The sequence below is a fragment of the Palaemon carinicauda genome, chromosome 10, assembly GCF_036898095.1.
Source record: "Palaemon carinicauda isolate YSFRI2023 chromosome 10, ASM3689809v2, whole genome shotgun sequence".
NCBI classification, from domain to species: domain Eukaryota; kingdom Metazoa; phylum Arthropoda; class Malacostraca; order Decapoda; family Palaemonidae; genus Palaemon; species Palaemon carinicauda.
The window spans coordinates 114,178,290-114,200,194 of record NC_090734.1 but is presented as its reverse complement, the minus strand read 5'-3'; the positions used below and the strand labels follow the sequence as shown (position 1 = coordinate 114,200,194).

Sequence of the window (21,905 nt, the reverse complement as noted above, 5' to 3'; positions counted from 1 at the left end):
TGATTTTTAAGAATTTTGCAGATGAATTGATTCCTGCAACTAACTATGTTTTCACTTAATCATCAAGCAATGACTTATCTTTCCTCTTAGAAACTATGCAATGTCTCAACCTATTCGTGAGCAGGATGGCTTCTCTAACCCTTTCCGTTACTGTCAGGTACTTTTAACTTATATTCAAAACTTAACTTAACGTCCACGTTCTACAACACAGTGGATCTATATCCTTTCATGTAGACTAGCGATATGCTCTCCGTAGGGAAAGAATTACTGGTGATCTTTCCTAACTCATTAATGCTTATATTAGTAATCTTCTCTGATAGGATACTGTAAAATTGTTTATGTCACTCTTTACATTTTCAAGACATTTGTCGGAGTCTAGCATAAGACTGTTTGTCATGAGTATTTGTAAAGTGAATTTGAACGTATTTGAGTGTATCATTCAAGATAATGGGACAAAGATTAAGTCAAAGGAATTTGACGTGAGCAACCGTGAATATTCACAATTGAAGGGGGGCGGGGCGGTGATAAAATGGATGATGGGATAATGAAACGAGGGTATTGTTTGGAGTGTAATTGCAGTGTATGATAAAAGCTGGTGCTAGGGAAAGCTTGCTTGAGGGTACACTCAGGCACACTATTCTATCTTATTTTTTTTTCTCTTCCTCTTGTTTTTTTGAAATGGTGTGTTGGGCAGGCTTAATAGAAGGGCCATGGATGCCTGGTGGTTTATTAAGAGGTTGTCTTTTCCTTTTTCTGATTCTTTTTCTTCTCAAAACCATCCTTACTGTTCTCCCTTCAGTTGAAGTGGCTATCCTGGAGGGTATTTAGCCTTGCATGGTGTATCGGCTTCTCCATGTTGACCAGTTTTTCCGACTTTTTACTATAGTCTATGGGTATCATCAATCACTTTGTTTATAATTCTGTACGTATTGTTTTTGTTATAATTCTCGTTAATCTAGTTTTTAAATATGATGTCTCTTTTTTATTTCTATTAATTATTATGCTGTCTGGAGACATTGAGCGAAATCCGGGACCAGTACGTCCTAGATTTCGTCAATGTCGTCTTCTGTATTGCAATATTCGTGGTCTTCATGCAAATATCCAAGACCTTACAGTTGCGTCCATACAGTATGATATTCTTTTGTGCTCAGAAACTTTGGTTTCTAATATGAGGCACTCATCTGAGCTCCTTATAACTGGTTTTAAGAAGCCAATAATGTTGAAACGTGATGCCATCCCTAGGGCCAGGGGAATGGCGGTGTATATTAGGACCGAGTACCCTGCTTCTCATAAGTCCTGCTATCAATGTGGATGTCATGAGATTCAGGTAATAAAAGTTTGTGGCAGGCATAACAACTTTTATTTGTGTTCGATCTACCGGAATCCCGACATGGATGATTCTATCTTCGATTGTCTTCTTACCATTATGGCTAAGATACAAGAAGATGATAGAAAGGCTTCTCTTGTCTTTGTTGGTGATTTTAATGCTCACCATAGGGAGTGGTTAAGTTCTATCTCTCCTACCGATCGCCATGGCTTAAGAGCTTTAGAAATTTGCCTCTGAATCAGGCTGTGAGCAAATCATAAATGAAGCTACTCACAGGTCTGGTAATTGCTTGGACCTCGTATACACTGACTCCCCTGGCGTTATAACTAGTAAGGTTGATTCTCCAGTCGGGACATCTGATCATGCCTTGATTTCATTATTATTGAAGACTGAGCAGCCTGTCCCTGATATATCATATTCTTGTAAAATTTATATGAAATCCCAAGCAGACTGGAATGGGATTTTACATGATCTTTTGTGCTTAAATTGGTCACAATTATATAATAGTGTAGATCCTGTTGTCCCTTTGAATGAGAATCTAGTCAACATAATTGATAGGCGTATCCCTTCTTCTCATGTGCTAAGGTACCGAGTGAAGGACAAACCGTGGTTCAATGATGATTGTAGACGTGCTTTTTTGGAGAAGCAGGAGGCCTATCAACTTTGGAAGGGTAACAGATCAGATTTGACCTGGAACAACTATACTCAGCTTCGAGCTTTTGCTCAGAGAGTTTATGCCTCAACTGAAAAGGAGTACAATTTAACCATAAAAGAAACCCTCTCTGGTACAACTCAGGAACATAAATGGTGGTCTATCCTTAAATCTGCACTCTTCGGTGTAGATGCAACAGTTCCTCCTTTACTTAAACCAGATGGCTCAGTCACTCACTGTCCAAAGGAAAAGGCAACCCTTTTGGCTGATGTTTTTGACAGTAAACAGAGTAATGAAAAACTTGAACTTCCTCATTCCTGTTTTCCTGAGGCTAAACTAACTAGTTTAGCTTTTCGATCTCGTGAGATTAAAGCTCTGTTGGTGGACCTTGATGCTTATGGAGGTGTAGACCCAAATGGTATTTTTCCTTTGTTTTTTATAAAGACAGCAGATTTCTTAGCTCCAAAGTTATCTGTTATTTTGCGCAAGTTAGCAAGAAGAGGAGCTTTTAGCACTAGTTGGAGAATTGGTAATGTTACTCCTCTATGTAAATGTGTTTGTGGTAGCTCAAGTCCCACTGATTACCGCCCAATTTCCATAACTCCCATATTATCTAAAGTTTTTGAACGTCTTCTGGCAAAACGTCTTAATAGGTTTGCTGAAGGTAATCATATATTCCCTAGTTTGCAATTTGGTTTTCGTAAAGGCCTTGGAGCATGTGATGCCCTTCTTACAATCTCCAATGCTGTACAGAAATCCCTTGATTGTGGTCGGGAAGTTCGTATGATTGGCATTGATTTTAGTGCTGCCTTTGACCGTGTTAATCATGAGGCCCTTGTTTTCAAACTGAAACAGTTGGGAGTGGGTGGGTCGTTTCTTAGCATTATCATTGATTTTTTAAGTAATAGATCTCAACGAGTTGTTGTTGATGGGCACCATAGTGATTATAGGAATGTGATATCCGGTGTTCCACAGGGTAGTGTTCTTGGCCCATTACTTTTCATACTATATACACATGACATGTGGTTTGGCCTAGAAAACAAGCTTGTTGCATATGCAGATGATGCTACTCTCTTTGCATCAATTCCATCCCCTGAATGTAGAGCTAGGGTTGGTGAATCCCTTAATAGAGATTTAGCTAGAATTAGTGCATGGTGCAAATTATGGGGTATGAAGTTGAATCCTAACAAAACTCAAAGTATGATTGTAAGTAGGTCAAGGACGGTGGCTCCTCAACATCCGGATCTCAGTATTGATAATGTTTCTTTAAATATGTATGACTCTTTCAAAATTTTAGGTGTGATTCTCGACAGTAAATTTACTTTTGAGAAACATATAAGGTCTGTGTCTTCTTCAATTGCACAAAAAATAGGCTTATTGAGAAAGTCTTTCAAGATTTTCGGTGATCAATCTATTCTGAAGATGTGTTTTAATTCTTTCATTCTACCTTGTTTTGAGTATTGTTCTCCTGTCTGGTGTTCAGCTGCTGATTCTCATCTTAATTTGTTGGACAGAAACTTACGGTCTATTAAATTTCTTATTCCTGATCTAGATATTAATCTCTGGCACCGTCATTCAGTTAGTTCATTATGCATGTTGCATAAGATTTTTCATAACTCTGACCATCCTTTACAGTCAGATCTCCCAGGACAATTCTATCCTGTTCGTAATACTAGGCAGGCAGTTAATTCTAATAGCCAGGCCTTCTCCATCACGAGGCTCAATACTACGCAGTACTCTAGAAGTTTTATTCCAGCTGTGGCCAAGTTGTGGAATGATCTTCCTAATCGGGTGGTTAAATCAGTAGAACTTCAAAAGCTCAAAGTTGGAGCAAATGCTTTTTTGTTGACCAGGCGGACATGAGTCTTTTTATAGTTTATTTATGACATATTTGTTTTTGATGTTGTTAATAGTTTATATATGACATGTCTGTTTTGACGTTGTTACTTTTTTTAGAATGATTTATTGTTAATTTGTTCTCTTCATTTATTTATTTCCTTATTTCCTTTCCTCACTGGGCTATTTTTCCCTGTTGGAGCCCCTGGGCTTATAGCATCTTGCTTTTCCAACTAGGGTTGTAGCTTGGATAGTAATAATAATAATAATAATAATAATAGGAAAGTCAAAGTGGAGATCCAGGAATGGTAAAACTAAAGCGCGAGACAATCAAAGGCAAAATAATCAATTGCTAAATTAGAATATGATAAAAATATATCAAAGGAGACTGAATGACAAGAGAAAGGCTTCTGTGTTAATAAATCTTTGAATCCAATACGCAGTTGGGAAGAATTTCTAATGAGAATGCTGCTTTGCCTCTAAAGAGTTATTGGAAGGACTTTAACTATGGAATTAAAAAGTAAGTACTGAGGGGGTCAGTGTAGTTCAAATAATCGAGGGTTGTGGTGGCCTATGTGGTAACGTCCTGACTGGTGAACGCCAGACTTGGGTTCGAGTCCCGATCAAACTCGTTACTTTGGTCGCTGCATCCTCACCATCCTTGTGAGCTAAGGATGGAGAGCCTATAGGTCTATCTGCTGGGTCATCAGCAGCCATTTCCTGGCCCCCCTTTGTCCCAGTTTGGGTGGGTAGCGGGCTTTCACGCTTATCATATGTAGCCTATATATGGTCAGTCTCTAAGGCATTGTCCTAATTGATAGGGCAATGTCACTGTCCCTTGCCTCTGCCATTCATGGGCGGCCTTTAAACCTTTAAGAATAAATATTGCAATTGTAGGAATGATTGGGAAGGCGCAATATTTTTTGGTGGGGGTGGGGAGCGGGAGAGCACGTAAAGGCAAGATGCTGTGCATCAGTGGTAAAAGTGTAACTGGGTATTTGCACAGACTTCTGAGTCATATTTCTTTGAAAGCATAATTGCTAAAGCATGAATTAGGACATCAGTTTGTGTCAAGATAAAAAGTGACATAGAACGATTTATGATTTGTAGGGAGAGAAGAGAACATTGATTAGAATGCTAAACATACTTGGATGGGTTCATGGAATGATTTAGATCGAGAAAGTGAGACAGATGACAAAAGATGCCGAGAAAAGAGACATTTCAGCTATTTAAGTATTATTATTATTATTATTCCACCCGGTGCGAATGCATTGAGAACATATGCAGAGGTTGGGCAATTGATTTCAGCATGAATCACGAATACTGGGTATGTTTGACGAATTTTGTGTGCCATTCTGTCGCAATTCATCCGCAAGTTCTGTGGGACACGGCCTTCAGAAATGTTATACACCGACTGTTTTTAAATTTTCGATTTCCTTCCTTTTTCATTTTCCTCTTTAACATATGCATATTTGTATAACCTTTCACACCTATATTTAAACTGATATAACAGACGATTATAAGATTCCTTTATTCTTTCCAGGAGACCTAGCCTATAGTTGTGCATGAACTACTACTAAATGATCTACGGTCCATCGGCGTTGAAGATCAAGCCTTCGAATACCTAAACGACTACTTAGTTGGTAGAAATTACTGTGTACAAATTGGAAACTCTTATTCATCATATGAACCCTTAAACAGGGGGTTACCCCAGGGGAGTGTACGTGGCCCAATCTTATTCTGCATCTATACTATTGGTCTATCGAAAATGCTACAAAGGCAGGGCGTGAAGTTCAAACTATTTGCAGATGACACACAATTTTACTTCTCCATAAATGATATACATGGCACTACTGAACTCTAAACCGAATCCTTGATAGCGGTAGAGAATTGATAACATTTAAACAACTAAATTAAATGGAAACAAACCTAAATTCATGGTGGTGGGCAAGAAAAACAGCGTGAGAAACCTAGGTGATATTCAAATGAACATAAATAATAACACTGCCGATATCTAATAAAGATCGAGATCTATGTATATTTCTTGACTGTAACCTGTCTCTAAATCCCCAAATAAATAATGTAATAAAAACTGCTGCTTATTATCTAAGAAATATTGCGTTTATAAAAAAGTACCGAGTACCTGGACGAAAATTCTGTAAAGAAACCTGTGATAAACTGTGTTATTACCAGGACTGACTACTGCAACTCTATCTATTACAATTTACCAAAAGTGCAACTTAAGAAATTATAAAACATAATAAACAGAGGAACAAGACTGCCGATTAAAGCGAGAATTGAATTTAAAATATGTACAATAACCCACCAACTTTATCAAGTTATCAGAACCGGGCGTCCAAAATACTTAAGAGAACTTCTACAGATTGCGCAGCCAATAACTCGTGTCGACACGAGAATAGTTACAGATGGCTTCAAACTATTGGAACCTAGATTTATGTCTACTTTAGGCTCCAGAGCCTTTAAATATGCGGCTCCCACGAAACATTTGAATGACTGAAGACATTAAGGATTTCAAGGGGAAACTGAAAACTTTCTTATTTCAACAGTCACACAACATTGGCGATTTAACAGCAAATGAACAATACGCGCTATGAGACGTTAAATACTCTGAACGAAGAAGGTAAAACGACAGTGGAGGTCCTGTAGAGAGCGGGATTCCCCTGCTGTATGGGACCGGAAAAGCAACCATCAAAGTAAGTAAAGTAAGTATAAGATGGCGGCTACCTGCTTATACAGGTGGCGTTGCCGCTCATCGAAACTTGTAACATGAGTCTATGATAGATATCGAGCTTGATTCCTTTATGGGCGGGGCTTGGCAGTTGAACAGCTGATCAATGTAAACATTACAGTTTTCGTGCCAAATCTGAGAAGTTACCTTGAGAATCCTAAAGTTTGTAAATGTTTATGCGTTATTTGCTTTTGCACCATGGCAGCGATTGAATTATTTCGACATTGTAAGCAGGGACATTTAGAAGAAGTAAGGTATGTATATAGATTACTGGGAAATGTCCAGGTTTAATTCGATTGCAGCCCACAGGCGAATGTTGGGTTTCAGTGGATGTTTAACCCAAATATTTTCCACTTTAGTTGTGCCTGGCATAAACCACCTGCGTTGTTATTCTGATGTTCCCTTTGCGTACAAATACATGACTTCTATTAGTATATATTACTATGAAGTAGTTTACGTTTTCAATTTAGTATGTTGCCTATTATGTACGCTTAGAATTAAGGCATCGGTAATTATATGGATATTGTAGTGTATTACAGGGCAATGTAACCTAGTAAAAAAACTACTTCTCTTATAGAAAAAATTACGCTCTCTTCGAAAATGACACTCGTTCCCGTCGCAAATGAATAGTTTCAGATATATATATATATATATATATATATATATATATATATATATATATATATATATATATATATATATATCTATATCCTATGGTAAATATGGGATCTCAGTGGAAAATTGGTTTTTGGGTTGGGAAACGTCAGAAACAAGTGGTTTTCATCGATAGTAAGGGTTAGAAATGCATAAAAATACTAAATAACCAGGTGGAAAAGTATATGGTTGATGTAATAGTCGTGAAATTATCCAATTATCCATATCACCTCCCTCCAATGGTTTTTGCAACAGTGGGGCTCGCTTCACCCACAATTAAAATTGATCTCCTTTCCCCTCTGTTCTTAGATGTGCTATGCATGCAGACCTTGTGGGTCATTTTGTTAATATTTTTTACATACAGTAAAGATGTTTGAACAAATGAACAGAATTATTATTTATGACAATGGTTATCTGAAGAAGAAGGGAACCCCACCAGAAAAATCATCACTGTGTGCTTTTTATAAAGATATGTGTCATAATAATGCCAGTTGTAGTGATCGTGGTTTATAGTGGACTATGTAATTAGATTGAATTCACCTTTCACACAACATTGAAACTCGCTTATCCAGATCAAACATGTATATGACCTTTGTCATATAAAAGAACTCTGTCCATTTGTTCAAACATTGTTATTGTCTAACAATGGCATCGGTTATCGAAGACATGAATAGAGAGCATTTTTCTCTGTATGGGCTGGGGCATGTGAACTCAAGTATTGATCTATTAAAACGTGAAAACTATGTTATTGTTAAAGTCCATTGCTTACTTTTGGGAGAATGATTGTGGGTTACTGATCGTGTGTTGTTTGCATTTACCGGCTGTTCTGTTTTTTGTATGACGTATAGTAATCATTAGCTGGCTTTATATGCACAAGTTCCCTGATAATCTACAACAGCCATTTTTTCACCCCTATCCGCGTCACTTCCACCATGACTACTGTCACAAGAAGAGATCCTAAAAGGGAAGTTGTCTATTTTGAAATTTAGTGTAATTTCATATATAGTATGTATATTGGTAATTAGTTATGTTTAAAATTCTTTCTGTTTTAGTATAGAGTCCTTTCAATACACGTCATCAAACTTCCGGTCCGCCATCTTGGAGGGCATACAAAGACACGTTCAGTGAATAGCTATGGTTGAACTGTTGAATATTTAGCCATTTCATCACATTCACATTCACACAATGCCCAGTTTTTGCGCTACTGTTGGCTGTGGGAATCGAGGACGAAGAGATGACAAGAGTTTCTACTGCATACCGGCAGTTATTCAGAATCAGGACAAAGATACAGAAGAATTATCCAAACGCAGACGTGACTTGTGGTTGACCAGAATATCACGGGCTGATATACGTGAATCCTCACTACCCTACGCAGGTATTTGTTCTGATCATTTCATATCAGGTCAGTCTCGGCTAGGCCCTAAAAGTATCATTATTCCTGTGTAAACATGCTATATCCGATCGCATAGGTGACTTCACAAGTATCATCGTCAGTTCAGTGTGTAGTGTGTGTGGGGGAGGGGGCATCTCAATTTTTAAACATCAAAAGGGGCATCTCAGATTTTCAAAACAAAAATTAAAAGCGCCCATATTGGCTATATTAACAAAGGCTACTTACCTAGGTCTCTATTTCGTCAAGGTGCTCATGCCTATATATAATTAAGTGTATATTTATATTTATTTTAATTTGTGTATTAAATTGTGCAGACATACAGGCCTATGTGATGAATAAACATTGATTATAAATAATAATATCTGAAAGCTGGTTTAACCCGAAGGGGTCTTCAGCTTATATATGAAACATTGAAAAAATAATCAAACTTGCGCATTTAATTGCAAGGAGGCAAAACGATCATCCAAGGGCATTACAATAGAGTTTGTCCATCATGTGTTTATATGTATATAAGAAATTATAGCATTTGTAACCAAACACAAACACAATGGTTAGGCATGAACTGATAAAGATTTGACATTATAATGCAAAACTTTTACATACATTTTGACAATCAAAAATTATAATACACAAGGTTTGGCTAAATGATCAATATTAGCTTTATAATTATAAACACTCTCTTCATTGGCCCAGTGTTTATCTAATTTTGGACTTAAACGCATTAAGGGGAAAAACAACGAATTCTGGAAGCAGATTATTCAATGGAAATGTATGCCCACTCTGTTCTGGGTTGGCCGACAGTACCAAGTAGTTCACCATATCAATGTATGAAATACTGGGAAAATCCTCAATATTTTGACTGAATGAATTCTGCATTTGGTATGGATCTAGGCCATCAATTAGATCGAGTTTCTGCTTGTAAAAACGCTTATCATCACCCGAAAATTGTTTGACAAAGTCGCTCTCATTGTCCATATTCGCTGTAGCAGCTGCCATGTTTTCGCTTTGTATGTCCTCCAGCATGGCCGCCAGCGATTCCCAGTGACGTCATTGAAAGGACTCTATAGTAGAGCTATTGTAGCTCATATAAAAGTTCAAAATATCACTGAAATAATGACCCAAATGGTTGGCTTGTGGAATACATCCATGTACTGCTTGTCAGAACAAAGAAGTGAGATGTTCATTTGTGAGGAAAGAATGCTTTTCCTACGCCATGTAGGAAAAGCATTTGAGGGATGTGATATAGATTACAGGTAATGCCAATGCTTTAATTTCACGCCACTTACATGAACCACATATTTTTCAACTGATTATCTTGTGTTTATTATGCAGTTCTGACTATCAATATTGCTGCAAATTATTTGGTTTTGATGTTTCCCCTCCCAAAAACCCCACTGGTATCCCCCATAATTATTTTGTGTAAGGGGGTATTAGGAAAACTCAAATGGTTGGTTTGCTCCAGTATTTATGGTCAGAAATGGGTAGAATACAAAATAATTTGTCAGAAAAATATATGGCTCTTGTATCTGGCTAGAAATTAAAGTATTATATATTCATTAAAGGCTAATGGTTACGTCAAACAAAAATACAGTACAATACACGAAAGATGTCAAAAGTAATTCCAAACAACATATGTACAGTAATTAGTCTCTCAAATGTAAACAATGGACTTGCACAAATAAAGTGTTCACATTTTACTTGATTGATACATAATTGTTCCTACACTAAATACAAACCCTTTCGCACTGTTCACACACACACCGGTTTTGTCTCGTCACTTTTTAACTGGCCTTCGACTAATATTTTGTTCTTTTTGTTTTTGTTCTTTGTCTTTTGCAGGTGTGAGTGTTGCTGTTTGGAGACGGTGTAGGTTGGTTTTCCTAGAGGGCGGAGAACCCTTTTATTACAATCTCTTTCCCTTTTGATGCTGGACAACCCTTATGGTGGAGGCTTCCCCGACTTCCCCAAGTGTAGTCACCACAGGGGAGTCACTCTCCATGTGGACTCCTTCACCACCTGAAGTAGATGTTGCTTGCTTCCTGTGAGTTCATCGTAGGGAAGGTCGTTTGCGACCAACCCAGATCTCGACTTCGGTCTTGCTCTTCTTCGCTGACAATGCTTCTCTCTCTCATTTTGCGATGGTATCCGGCGAAGGGAGTGCATAGTCAGAAGCCTATTTTTGTTCCTCTCGGGGGTTACCTTTCCCGTCTGTGGGTTAGGTTTCCTCTCGAGTGGTTTTCTTGAGTGCTGACGACTTTGCACTCCATCGTTCATCTATTAAAACCAACGTAGGCGTGCAAAATCGGAAGCATGTTCCTGTGCCGCTTAGGGGACATCTTTCCCATTTGCTTGTTAGGATTCATTCTGAGAGGTTTTCTTCAGAGCTGACAACAATGCAAACCCTCGTTCTGCGATAGCAGCCGGTGAAGGGAGTGAAAACTCCGAAGCATGTTCCTATTCTTATGGAAGTTGCTGCTCTTGCCCCGTCACCGCCTTTATCGTCTGCTCCTGCCTTGTCACTGTCTTACATCGCCTGCTTCTGCGGTGATTCCTGATCATCGCTGATGATGCCCTTTCCCTTACGAGAGTTCGGCCTCCCCGTAGTATTTTCGCCACATGGGATTTAGAGGGGGTTTATGGACTTGTCCGTGCTTTCTCCTAATCCCTCGGAGTGGGCCCGTCGTAGTATGAAGAATGTGTTACTTCTCTTAGCAGTGGACTCATCACCAAGCAGACTCATCTTGCCTAGAAAACTCGTCTCCCCTGAGAAGAATCATCTTGCCCAAAAGACTTGTCTCGGCTAGTACAGTACTGTATACTGTACTCGTTTTGCCCAGCAGACTCGTTGTCCAACAGACTTGTTTTACCCAGAAGACTTGTCTCACTTGGAAGACCCATCTGGCCCCCCAGACTTGTCTCGCCCAGCTGACTCGTCATGCCCAGCTGACTCGTGTTGGCCAGCTAACTCGTCTTGCCCAGAAGACTTATCTTGCCCAGCACGACTCGTCTCGCCCAGCAAGACTCGTCTCGCCCAGCAAGACTCGTCTCGCCCAGCACGACTCGTCTTGCCCAGCAAGACTCGTCTCGTCCAGCAAGACTCGTCTTGCCCAGAAGACTCATCTGGGCCAGCAAGACTCATCATGGCCAGTTGACTCGTCTTGCCCGGCAGTCTCGCTCTGTAGACTCGCCTTGTCCAGCAGTCTTGTTCTGTAGATTGCTCTTGATCACTCCTCAGCCTTCAACTGCCCGTCAGCTCGTGATTGCCCACGAACGCCCTCAGGTAGCCTTTCAGCTCCTGATTGTCCGTCACCTCTCGATCGTCTGTCAGCCTGTGATCACCTGTCAGCCCGTGATCACCTGTCTGCTTGCGATTGCTTGTCAGCCCGCCTCCAGGTTCTTAATGTTCCAGCAAACTCTTCCAGTTTCTAATGTTTTTCCTCTACTTGTGGTCGCTCTTCAGTTCTTTTCCTCACTTCAGGACCTACAACGTGTCAACACAGACTAGCTCGTGACTAGTTTCCTTTTTGTGTTCAATCTCTAGCTTGCATCCAAGTTTCCAATCTACCTCTTCAAGCCAGTTTGTGACAAGTTCTATATAGCGACCTCTATTCAGTGTCAAAGCTCTGTCCAACTGGCAACTTTTCCTTCCGAGGTAAAGTTGCCCTCCTCCTTTGATGAACATTTCTTCTCACTTGCAGGTAGAATTGCCGACAGTCACTGAAGAATTTTAGAAGCTTTGCCTCTTTTGGTGGTTTTTTTTCAATTTTGTTTGTCAGAGAACTTCTCTGGCGAGGATCGCAGAGTACTACTGGCTGTGATCCTCACTACTAGCAAGCACACTGCTCTTCCCAGCTAGACTCTCTCTATATTCTATTCATCTTACACAGAGCGCTCAAACGCTATGGCATCTTTGATCGCTTTCGAGTCTTCTAGCCAGTTTCCTCATCTAGACTCACATGCTAGAATCTTTTTCCAGAGCAGCGGCTGTCACTACTTCATCAGCACTGACGCTTTCGTCCCCGATAGCTCTTCTTCTATGTGCCTATGATGACAGAGCACAGCAATTCAATCTTCCTTTTCTACGAGTTACACTACTTCGGCAGTGCTTCTATGACATGCGGTTTAGGGAGTTGCGTTCACACTCCCTTCTTGGAATCTAACCCAGCACTCACCAACAATGGGGTGGGAAAGCAGTTATCTTTGGTGCTTAATACCTCTCTCGCCACTTGGAACTTGCGGTTTCACACAAGTACTGTACAGTGGTATCAGGTTCCCGATCCTCTCATCTTCTTCTGAGCTTTAGTTCTTGATATGCCTCTGAAGTCAGGCAGATGTTTGAAGGGCCATGCACATGCTGATGCGCAAACTTGTGCATCCTCTCACCGGTTCTTGTCAGTGTTCACAAACATTATCTTCGGACAACTACCACTATTATTACTACTACCGCACTACTACTGCTAGTGGGTTGACGTGTCGGGTGCTTTACTGACTAGGTCGCCTCTTTTGCTCCCTGTCTTTATCCGTTGTTCACTTGGTTTTGGTGTACGATTACATTACAAATTGACATCTTCATTGAATGACATGATCTACTTGAGTTTAAAGGTAGTATCAATTCTCTAAGAATTCAAATTTTTTAAAAACCTTATAAAAACGGTTTGTTCCGGAACTGGAATACAAACCACGCTATTTAATACGGGTATTATTTTCGGCGTAGCTAAAATGACGAGTCATTAATTTTTAACGAGGGTTAACTACCCACACCACTAGTTAGCGGGGCGTAGGGAGGGTAGCTTGCTACCACTCCCCCTCACACACCTGTGATTGAGCTCACTTTGCTTTCGGCTTGGATGGTGAACGGTTGTTGCTGTTCTTCATCCTCGCCGACTTTTGGCAGCCATTAACGCCATTTTGTTTTCTCTTTTTCTCTTAGAGTGTCTGTGAAGTTGACTTCTGCGACCATGCGCACCTGCCCTGATCTCTCCAGCCACCCCTGTGGAACATTTATGTCGGCGTTCGAGACTGATTCTCACGCCCTTTGTCCTTCTTGCAGAGGTCAACGGTGTGATAGTGTCAACAAGTGTAGTGAGTGTAGGGAGTGGTCTTCCTCCTAGTGGGAGAGGTTTTCGCGACAGCGGAAGAAGAAGTCCAAGCGAGATACAGTGAACCCTCGTTTATCGCGGTAGATAGGTTCCAGACGCGGCCGCGATAGGTGAAAATCCGCGAAGTAGTGACACCATATTTACCTATTTATTCAACATGTATATTCAGACTTTTAAAACCTTCCCTTGTACGAAGTACTGTTAACAAACTACCCTTTAATGTACAGAACACTTAATGCATGTACTACAGTACCCTAAACTAAAACAGGCACAAATATTAAAGGCAATTTTATATCATACGTTTCCTAAACACGCTAAAAAGCACGTTAAAAAATGGCAACCAATGTTTTGTTTACATTTATCTCTGATCATAATGAAGAAACAAACTGGAGGTAGAGCTTTGCTTATTACCCAGACATATTTCCCATACTATTCCCTTAGAACTACATCACTTCTTCCTACTTTAGATATATATATATATATATATATATATATATATATATATATATATATATATATATATATATATATATATATATATATATATACATACATACATATATACATAAATACATGCATACATATATATGTATATATGTTACTGTATATATATGGGTTATGGAAAAAATCCGCGAAGTGGTGAATCCGCGATGGTCGAACCGCGAAGTAGCGAGGGTTCACTGTATTTCTCCTTCGAAGGTTGCTTCGAAGGGAGAAAAACCCAAGGCCTCTTCTTCCGTCGCCCAAACCTCCTCCGAAGCTCCTACTCGGTCGGTCTCTTACGAGAGGCCGTCGAGTAGTAGTGTAGACCAAGTTATTTCTGACCAACCCCAGGTCTCGAGAGATGAGGGTGCTTCCCTAGCGAAGCAGCACCACCTCTTCCCCCGGGTGAGGCCTTGTCACTAATTTCCGTCTTTTCAGATTTGGTCATCCTTGGGGCTCACTGGTTCGCACTCCAAGGAGGCCCTGCTTCAGTTCATCTGCATGGGTGCTTCTGTTAAACAATCGTCTTCGCTGTCAGAAGTAGATCCCCTGACTCTTGTCAACGTTGTTGTGTTAGAGGTGTCTTATGCGGCATCACCCATCTCTTCTGCCACTCCAAACTCTACAACTGTGGCTGCCGACTTAGTTTCCCCCATTCCTGACCATCCTCCGAGGGGGGAAACCAAGTTCATCATCGGTCTCTCCTGCTAGTGTTTCTCTCCCTCGGGGGAGTTCACTTACAGAGACTTCTCTTTGGATGACTGCTGACGGTCAGCTTGCTGATCCAACGGCCCCCAGAGGGCACGTCCGTCGGAAGGCTCGCCTTCCTCTTCGCCTTAGAGGCCTCCCTACAGGTGAAGAGGCGCCTCTTTGGTTCAACGTCATCACTGCAGTCCCCCGCAGAGGATCCTCTAGACCTTCATTCATTCATCACTGCACCTGCAACCAGTCTTGTGACTTCGGTCCTGGACCTCTCTGCAGATCGTTCGCGATCTCCTTCGGTGGATGGTTGTCTTTTTAAAGGACACATCGACCATCCATCCAACAGACCTGCCGACCTTCCATCACCGTTCCTGTCGTCTGTTGAGCCTAATAAAGCTCTTCCAAAGTGCGCAACGGCACGCCATCATTTTCGCCCTGCACGCCCTTACCAGCGCTCATCAGCAGCTCATCAGTCTACAACGCTTCGGCGCACCACTCATCCTGCTCGCCCTTACAGACGTCAGTATCCTCACGCGCTACCCCCTCCTAAGGGCGTTCAGGTAAGAGTAATGGTTGGCTAATGCTTGGGGAGCCCCAGTGGTTTCCTATCTTCTAAGTAAAGAACTCAGGTTTGTATACAATAGTTAAGAAAAATACAAATTACAGTACTGTACTTTCAAAAATGTCATCAGAAACTTTATTTTCTTTCATGCTAGTTAAAAGACATTTTGGTATTTCTTGTTCTGTCTAGAAGTCTCTGGCCACCTGATTTTTGCTAAACCTAAATATCTAAGCACTTAATAAACTCATGTAAATGGATCCACTTTTGTTTACTTTTACTTAAGCTTTTTTATTTGCTTTTGTGTACAGTATTACAAAATGAATTTTGTAGCACACTACACTAGGTCGTCAGGGTACAACCGAGATCCGTTTATATGACTGTGTTGTAACTCGAGTTTAGATGTAAGTCAGAACGCACCTAAATATAGTTCTGTATGTAAGCACCAAAGTCTCTCTTCTAGGACATAAAGGGGCACTTAATGCCATGGAAACATAACTGTGATTAAAAAGAAAAACACAGATGGCATGAAATGCATAGTAAAGAAGGAGTAAAAATACCTTTATGGAAACTGCTTTGAGCATGTATCCACAAAATATCACAAGATGAAGCCTTTCTAAATTAAGAACTATCTGTATACTTTACTGGGTTTTTTTGGAATTTAAACATTTGAATTTGACCAGGTTTGGGAAACAAACTATGCAATAAATTTCTGGCTTCCTTAGTGTTAAACTTCTCATTTGCATTATTTTTTCTATTGAGAAATAGTGGAAGTTTGAGTAGGGAAAGTGCCTACCAGAAGAAGAGGGAGACCAAATTTGGGGCTTATTTTAAAAATGAGAGAAAATTAAGTAAAATTTTGTTGACCCACCTCATCCCTATTTTTTCTCTTTTCCTATGAAGGTTATAGCTTATCTTGTGATAATAATAATAATAATGATAATGATAATGACAATGATGATAATGATGATGATGATGATAGCAGCCGAGTGATCCCTCTACAGCTACTATTTTCTAGCTCATCTAGGATATACTGTAGATGAGGATTTTCAGAAACTTCTCTCTGAATCCACTTGAAACGAGCTTCCGAGGTACCAAAATGTCACAAAGGCTGTCTATTGTAGGAGTATCATACCATCTCAGTCTCCTGTAGCAGAGATCATGAAAAGATAGTACAGTATTCATCATGAGCAAAGCACATGTCTCTAATTGTGAATTAACATGTTCTGTCAAAGACTCGCATAAACTGAGAGCATCATCTGATGTAGCATGCTGTCCAACAGATGGTAATGGTTGTTGACATTTGTGATTGGAAATGATTTGGAGAAAAAATAGTTCACATTAAACCCAAAGACAGTGACACCGGCTATGATATGAACCATGACAGTTATGACAAGGAAAGAGACACTACAGTAGTCAAGAGTACTGTACTGGCAGTTATGACTCATGCATATCATGGGAAATATATCATTACGGGATATTCTTCTTGGTAGTCTTTGCTTTAGTGAAGAAACATGATCCAGAAAGAACAAAAGATAGATACTCCTCACAATTCAAAATGAATTATTGTGCTGTTTTGATCAGCTTGAAGAAAATGTACTACATTACTCTACCCAGTTTGAATTTTCTGGTGATGAGTAAAAGTTTATCATGATGTGTTTGCTTTATCATGTTACCTTGTATACCTCTGTCATAAACTTCAAAGAGGTGTATTGCTACTCTATGGGAAGAAATACATAGCAAGGTTAACAGAACTATTAGATATTTGGAAACATACATATATATATATATATAAGGCTAATCTAATAGTTAAGCGTATTGGTGATCTCCGGTGAAGCCGGAGGTCGGTGAAAGGTCCTGAATAATTCAATTGTGAATAATAATGAATATTTGTGTGGATATGGCCGTGGCCTGAGACTGGAGTAAGGGCCACCGGAGGGTCGTATCTAAACAATATATGTAGGCCCTCCCAGAGGGTTGTATCTGAACAATATATAACAATAGTTCCAAACTCATTGAGTATCCCTCATGGCGGAGTAGAACTCAAGGCGGAGTGGATGAATGTTCAGATCCTACTCCCAAGCCATAACGGGGAAAGGACGGAACTACGAGGGGAACAGGGGGGGGGGGGGGTGGGGTCTTAATGACATCCCAAAATAATAACTCACACAGTAACGGGACCTATTAAATAACGCTATCTATCTCAATAGTAACCACAAACTAAATAACTCGTAAGATATCATATAACCGTAGAGGGATAGGGGGGAGGGAGAAATCGTTGAACGTACAAAACGGAAAACGGGAAATCCACTCACATACCCGCAGTTAAGAAAGAAAACGAGAGAAAGGGGTAACTCGTGACTGAGTACAGAAAACGGGAACTCCAAACTCTCTCTCTCGTGGTTACACCATCAGAACCAAATAAGCACAACAATATTATAAAAGTATAATAAATAAAATTGTAACATCAAATACAAGACTACGAACGAAGAATAACATCTGCTAAAACCAAATTTAAAGGGATATAATCCTCTGACAATGCCTCGCGGGGCGGGTACTAAACTATAATAAAGCCAGAACGCTATCTTGTTCGCAGACTGGACTTGCTAGCAAAAAGTACCATGGGAAAATAATAACAACAATAATAATAATGGTTCAAAAAGCATAAGGCCAGGGGCTTAACCAAGAACCTAACTGACAAGAGTACCAAACGGGCAAGACTAACATGAATTCCCAGTGAGACAAGGCAAAACAACAATGGCCGCGGAGGGCCCAGCCGGTAGGGATAAAACAGACTATACTGGGAAGAGGACAAATGCCTGGTACTACAAAAAGCTGTCAAAACAAACTATGGTACTTAACATTGGAATGGGTGAAGATGTAGCTTCGGTCATGACGAAATAAATCCACCAAAGTGAAAACGCCGAGAGCACAAAATTATACACACAAGCTAGCAAGTCCAAAGTAGAAGGATGTTGTTCAGATGGCGCTCGCGTCGGGGCGTGGGTGGCGTGGCTCTGGTAGCATAGCTGGGGCCTCTGTATCGGCCAATCCCTTTGACGAAGGAATTAGCTAAATGGAAGACAGCCTGTGAATAGTGGTTTTCACGTGCCTTTGCTTTATACACGACACCCACAAGGTGCTCGCGCGAGGGTAGTAACCTCTGCATTCCATGCTTTTATCTTTCTCTGGTATAATTGGAAGGTTTTATCATGAAAGTGTATATTAGAAGGACCCTTTTCACCGGCCGCCACAGGTCGACCCAGAAATATATATATTAGTTTGTTTTTTCCTATTTAGTTTCTACTTAATAAAGCACTATAGTGTTTTATAATTACCAGAAATCATAATTGTACCTATTATGTTTTGTTATGATTCATGTTATATTTTGAAGCTATAGATCCTACAATAATAAATATAAGAGGGTTTTATTGTAGTTAAGATCTATTAAACTGCATTTTCAGGATCCTAGTAGAGCAGCGAGATGTTGATGTCAATATTCGTGATAAATGGGACAGCACTCCCTTGTAAGTATTGTTTCTTTTTCTGTAATGTTGTCATTTTGGATATAAGGAAAATAATTTGACATTTCGATATTGATTCAGAACTGTGCCCTTTGTATGTTTATATTTTTTTGTTGAGATGTAAGATTCACGAAAAAAAAAAGTTGATTATTCATATTCTTACATTTTTAAATATTTAACTTAGCCGGTGAATATATAGCTGCAACTCTGTTGCTCGACAGACAAAAAACTGTACAAAAAAAAACTCGCTAGCGATCGCTATACAGGTTGCGGGTGTGCCCATCAGCGCCAACTGTCGGCCAGATACCAAACTCCATGTAAACAAAGACTCAATTTTCTCTCTGTCGACGTGTCGACAAGACGTACTTTACTCGCTGTTGAAACCTGGAGATTTTCCCATCATCTTTGGTGAAGTACTATATTCTGGTTTTGAGCTTTCGCTGTGCAGGGTTTTTCTTCAAATAAATCCTTGAACTCTTTTTTGTATCGGATTCATTGTTGATGACTTAGATCGTTTTTTGGAATTTTCCCTTGACCAATTCAAAATGGCTGACCTTTCACAAGTTCCCAAGTTTAGAAAATGCAATGCTAGGGACTGTTCTAGGCGTCTTCCGAAGGCTTCTCTCGACCCTCACGCTGTTTGTTCCAATTGTCGGGGTAAAACCTGTCAATTGGAAGATCGGTGTGAGGAATGCGTGGGCCTTTCGGAATTCGATTTTATCGAATTTGAAAAGTACACACGCAGGCTAGAGAGAGATAGAATTAGGAGAAGTTCTTCTAGGTCGATAGATTTTTCCTCTCCTCATGCCCCACAACCTATTCCTTCCCCTGTAGTGGTTGTTCCTAACCCCCCTCCTAGCACTCAGGAACCATCGATGGCTGACATGATGCGTGCTATCCATGCCCTGGGGGAGAGAGTTGAGTCCCTTGCAAGTGACCGCAATCAACTCATGGCGGATGTTAAGGAGCTAAAGTGCCAAAGTGCTGCGGGAAGTGATAAAGTGCCTAGTGAAAGTGTTGTGAACAGTGTTGCGCTTGAGGGTTCGTCTGTTCGTGCCTGTCGTCCTCCTAGTCCGGGACCTCTTGCAAGCTCCCAAGCCCAGGGGAGAAGCAATGTCGTACGACGCATGGGTTCGAGAGGCCTTGATCAGCGAACAGACGTTCCCTCCATGGTATCAGGCGTATCTCCCCAAGATCGCCCCTACCTACGTAAGACGAGAGAGCCCGTTTTTACCTCGTCGTTTCTCGTAAGAAACTTTGGACCAAGGTCTCACGACCTTTAAAGCGTAAATCGGTCCCTTCAGGACAAGTCCAACGTCCCGGTTGTAGCCACTGGGTCAGTTCGGACTCGTTGCCGTCATCTGATGACTGCTCACCGCCTAAGAGAGGCAAAGCGGTACCGCTTCAGTCGCTAACCCCGTCTGTTGCCGCACCTGCTCCCGTAGACCCTAAATGGGCTTTGCTGCAAGACATGCAGTCCAAGCTTACGTCCTTGATACAGGACTTTCATGCGGAGAAGGTTGCTGCTGTACCTTCTGGCCAACAACCTTCCAAGCGATCGGTTGTGCATCCTGTTGACGCTGAGGTAACCTTCTCGCGTCTACCAGTTGAGGTGGTTCCTCCACCGATGCGACCCAGTGTGGGTTGCCAGCCGCACGTTGACGCGGAGGTGGTTGTTGACGTTCAGGACGTTCAACAACCATCAGAGGTGACTTGTTTTGACGCGGTGCGTCAACCTCCGCAACCCGGTGTGGTTTCCAATGCTCAACCCAGACGGTCTAGACAGTCTCGGGTGGACGCTGTGCGTCCTCGCGCTCCCATGGTTGTTGACAGTTCACAGACTGTGCAGCAGTTCCATGGCGTTGCGTCCGGCTCCGTCACGCATGCACCAGTGCGACCGGACTCAGCGAACCAGACGTTGCCCACTCCGTTGCCGTTTCCTCATCAGTTTTCGGATGAGGATCTATCTGATGAGGATGTTGCTGAACAACAAGACGATCAACAGTCAGAACTGGACGAGCCCAAGTCAACTCAACCATCTTTGGACTTTAGAAAAGTCATGGCTGTATTCAAAGAGTTGTTTCCTGACCAGTTTATTTCTGTGGCTCCTCGTTCTCCGCCGTCAGAGTTTGTATTAGGCATGCCTTCTACCGCACTTGCCTTTACTAAACTCGTCCTCTCACGCTCATCCAAGAGAGCTTTGCGGCTGTTAGGAGACTGGTTAGAGTCCAAGAAGAGTTTAGGGAAGACAGCATTTGCCTTTCCCCCATCTAAACTCTCTTCTAGATCGAGCGTCTGGTATGCCACGGGAGAAGTTCTCGGCTTGGGAGTTCCTGCCTCTGCCCAGGGCGACTTCTCAAGTCTTGTAGACTCTCCCCGCCGCCTTGCCATGAGACGCTCGAAGATTTGTTGGTCACCATCGGACCTGGACCACCTTCTGAAAGGGATCTTTAGGGCTTTTGAAGTCTTTAACTTTTTAGACTGGTGCTTAGGAGCCCTGAGCAGGAAAATCTCTTCGTCAGATAAAGATATTTCTTTGCTCATTATGTCCTGCATGGACAAGGCCGTCCGTGATGGGTCCAATGAGCTAGCTGCCTCATTCACGTCCGGAGTCCTGAAAAAGCGAGAGTCTCTCTGTTCGTTCCTGTCTGCTGGAGTTACACCATGCCAGAGATCTGAACTTCTCTTTGCTCCCCTTTCCAAGTGCCTGTTTCCTGAAGTCTTGGTAAAGGAAATTGCCGCTTCGTTAGTTCAGAAGGACACTCACGATCTGGTTGCGTCCTCAGCTCGCAAAGCTCCCCCTTTGCCTTCATCTTCCGCTAGACCGAGGATAGACACTCCAGCGTCTCGCTTTATTCCGCCCTTTCGTGGCAGAGCCTCCAGCAGAGGAGGTGCTCGTGCCGAAGGGAAACGAGGGAAGAGGAAAG

General features: G+C 41.3%; 2 protein-coding genes across 2 annotated transcripts in view; one reads left to right on the top strand and one right to left on the bottom strand.

The window, feature by feature from the left end:
* LOC137648680 (ras-related protein Rab-32-like) overlaps positions 1-21,905 on the bottom strand; it is a 273,560-nt gene that overhangs the window by 66,866 nt on the left and 184,789 nt on the right. The window lies entirely within an intron of this gene.
* LOC137648679 (ankyrin repeat and BTB/POZ domain-containing protein 1-like) overlaps positions 6,620-21,905 on the top strand; it is a 253,964-nt gene continuing 238,678 nt past the window's right edge. Inside the window, exons 1-2 of the mRNA XM_068381691.1 lie at positions 6,620-6,818; positions 18,919-18,981. Coding sequence (XP_068237792.1) covers positions 6,763-6,818; positions 18,919-18,981 — 119 coding nt within the window. The 5' untranslated portion in view covers positions 6,620-6,762. The remainder of the gene's footprint in view (positions 6,819-18,918; positions 18,982-21,905) is intronic.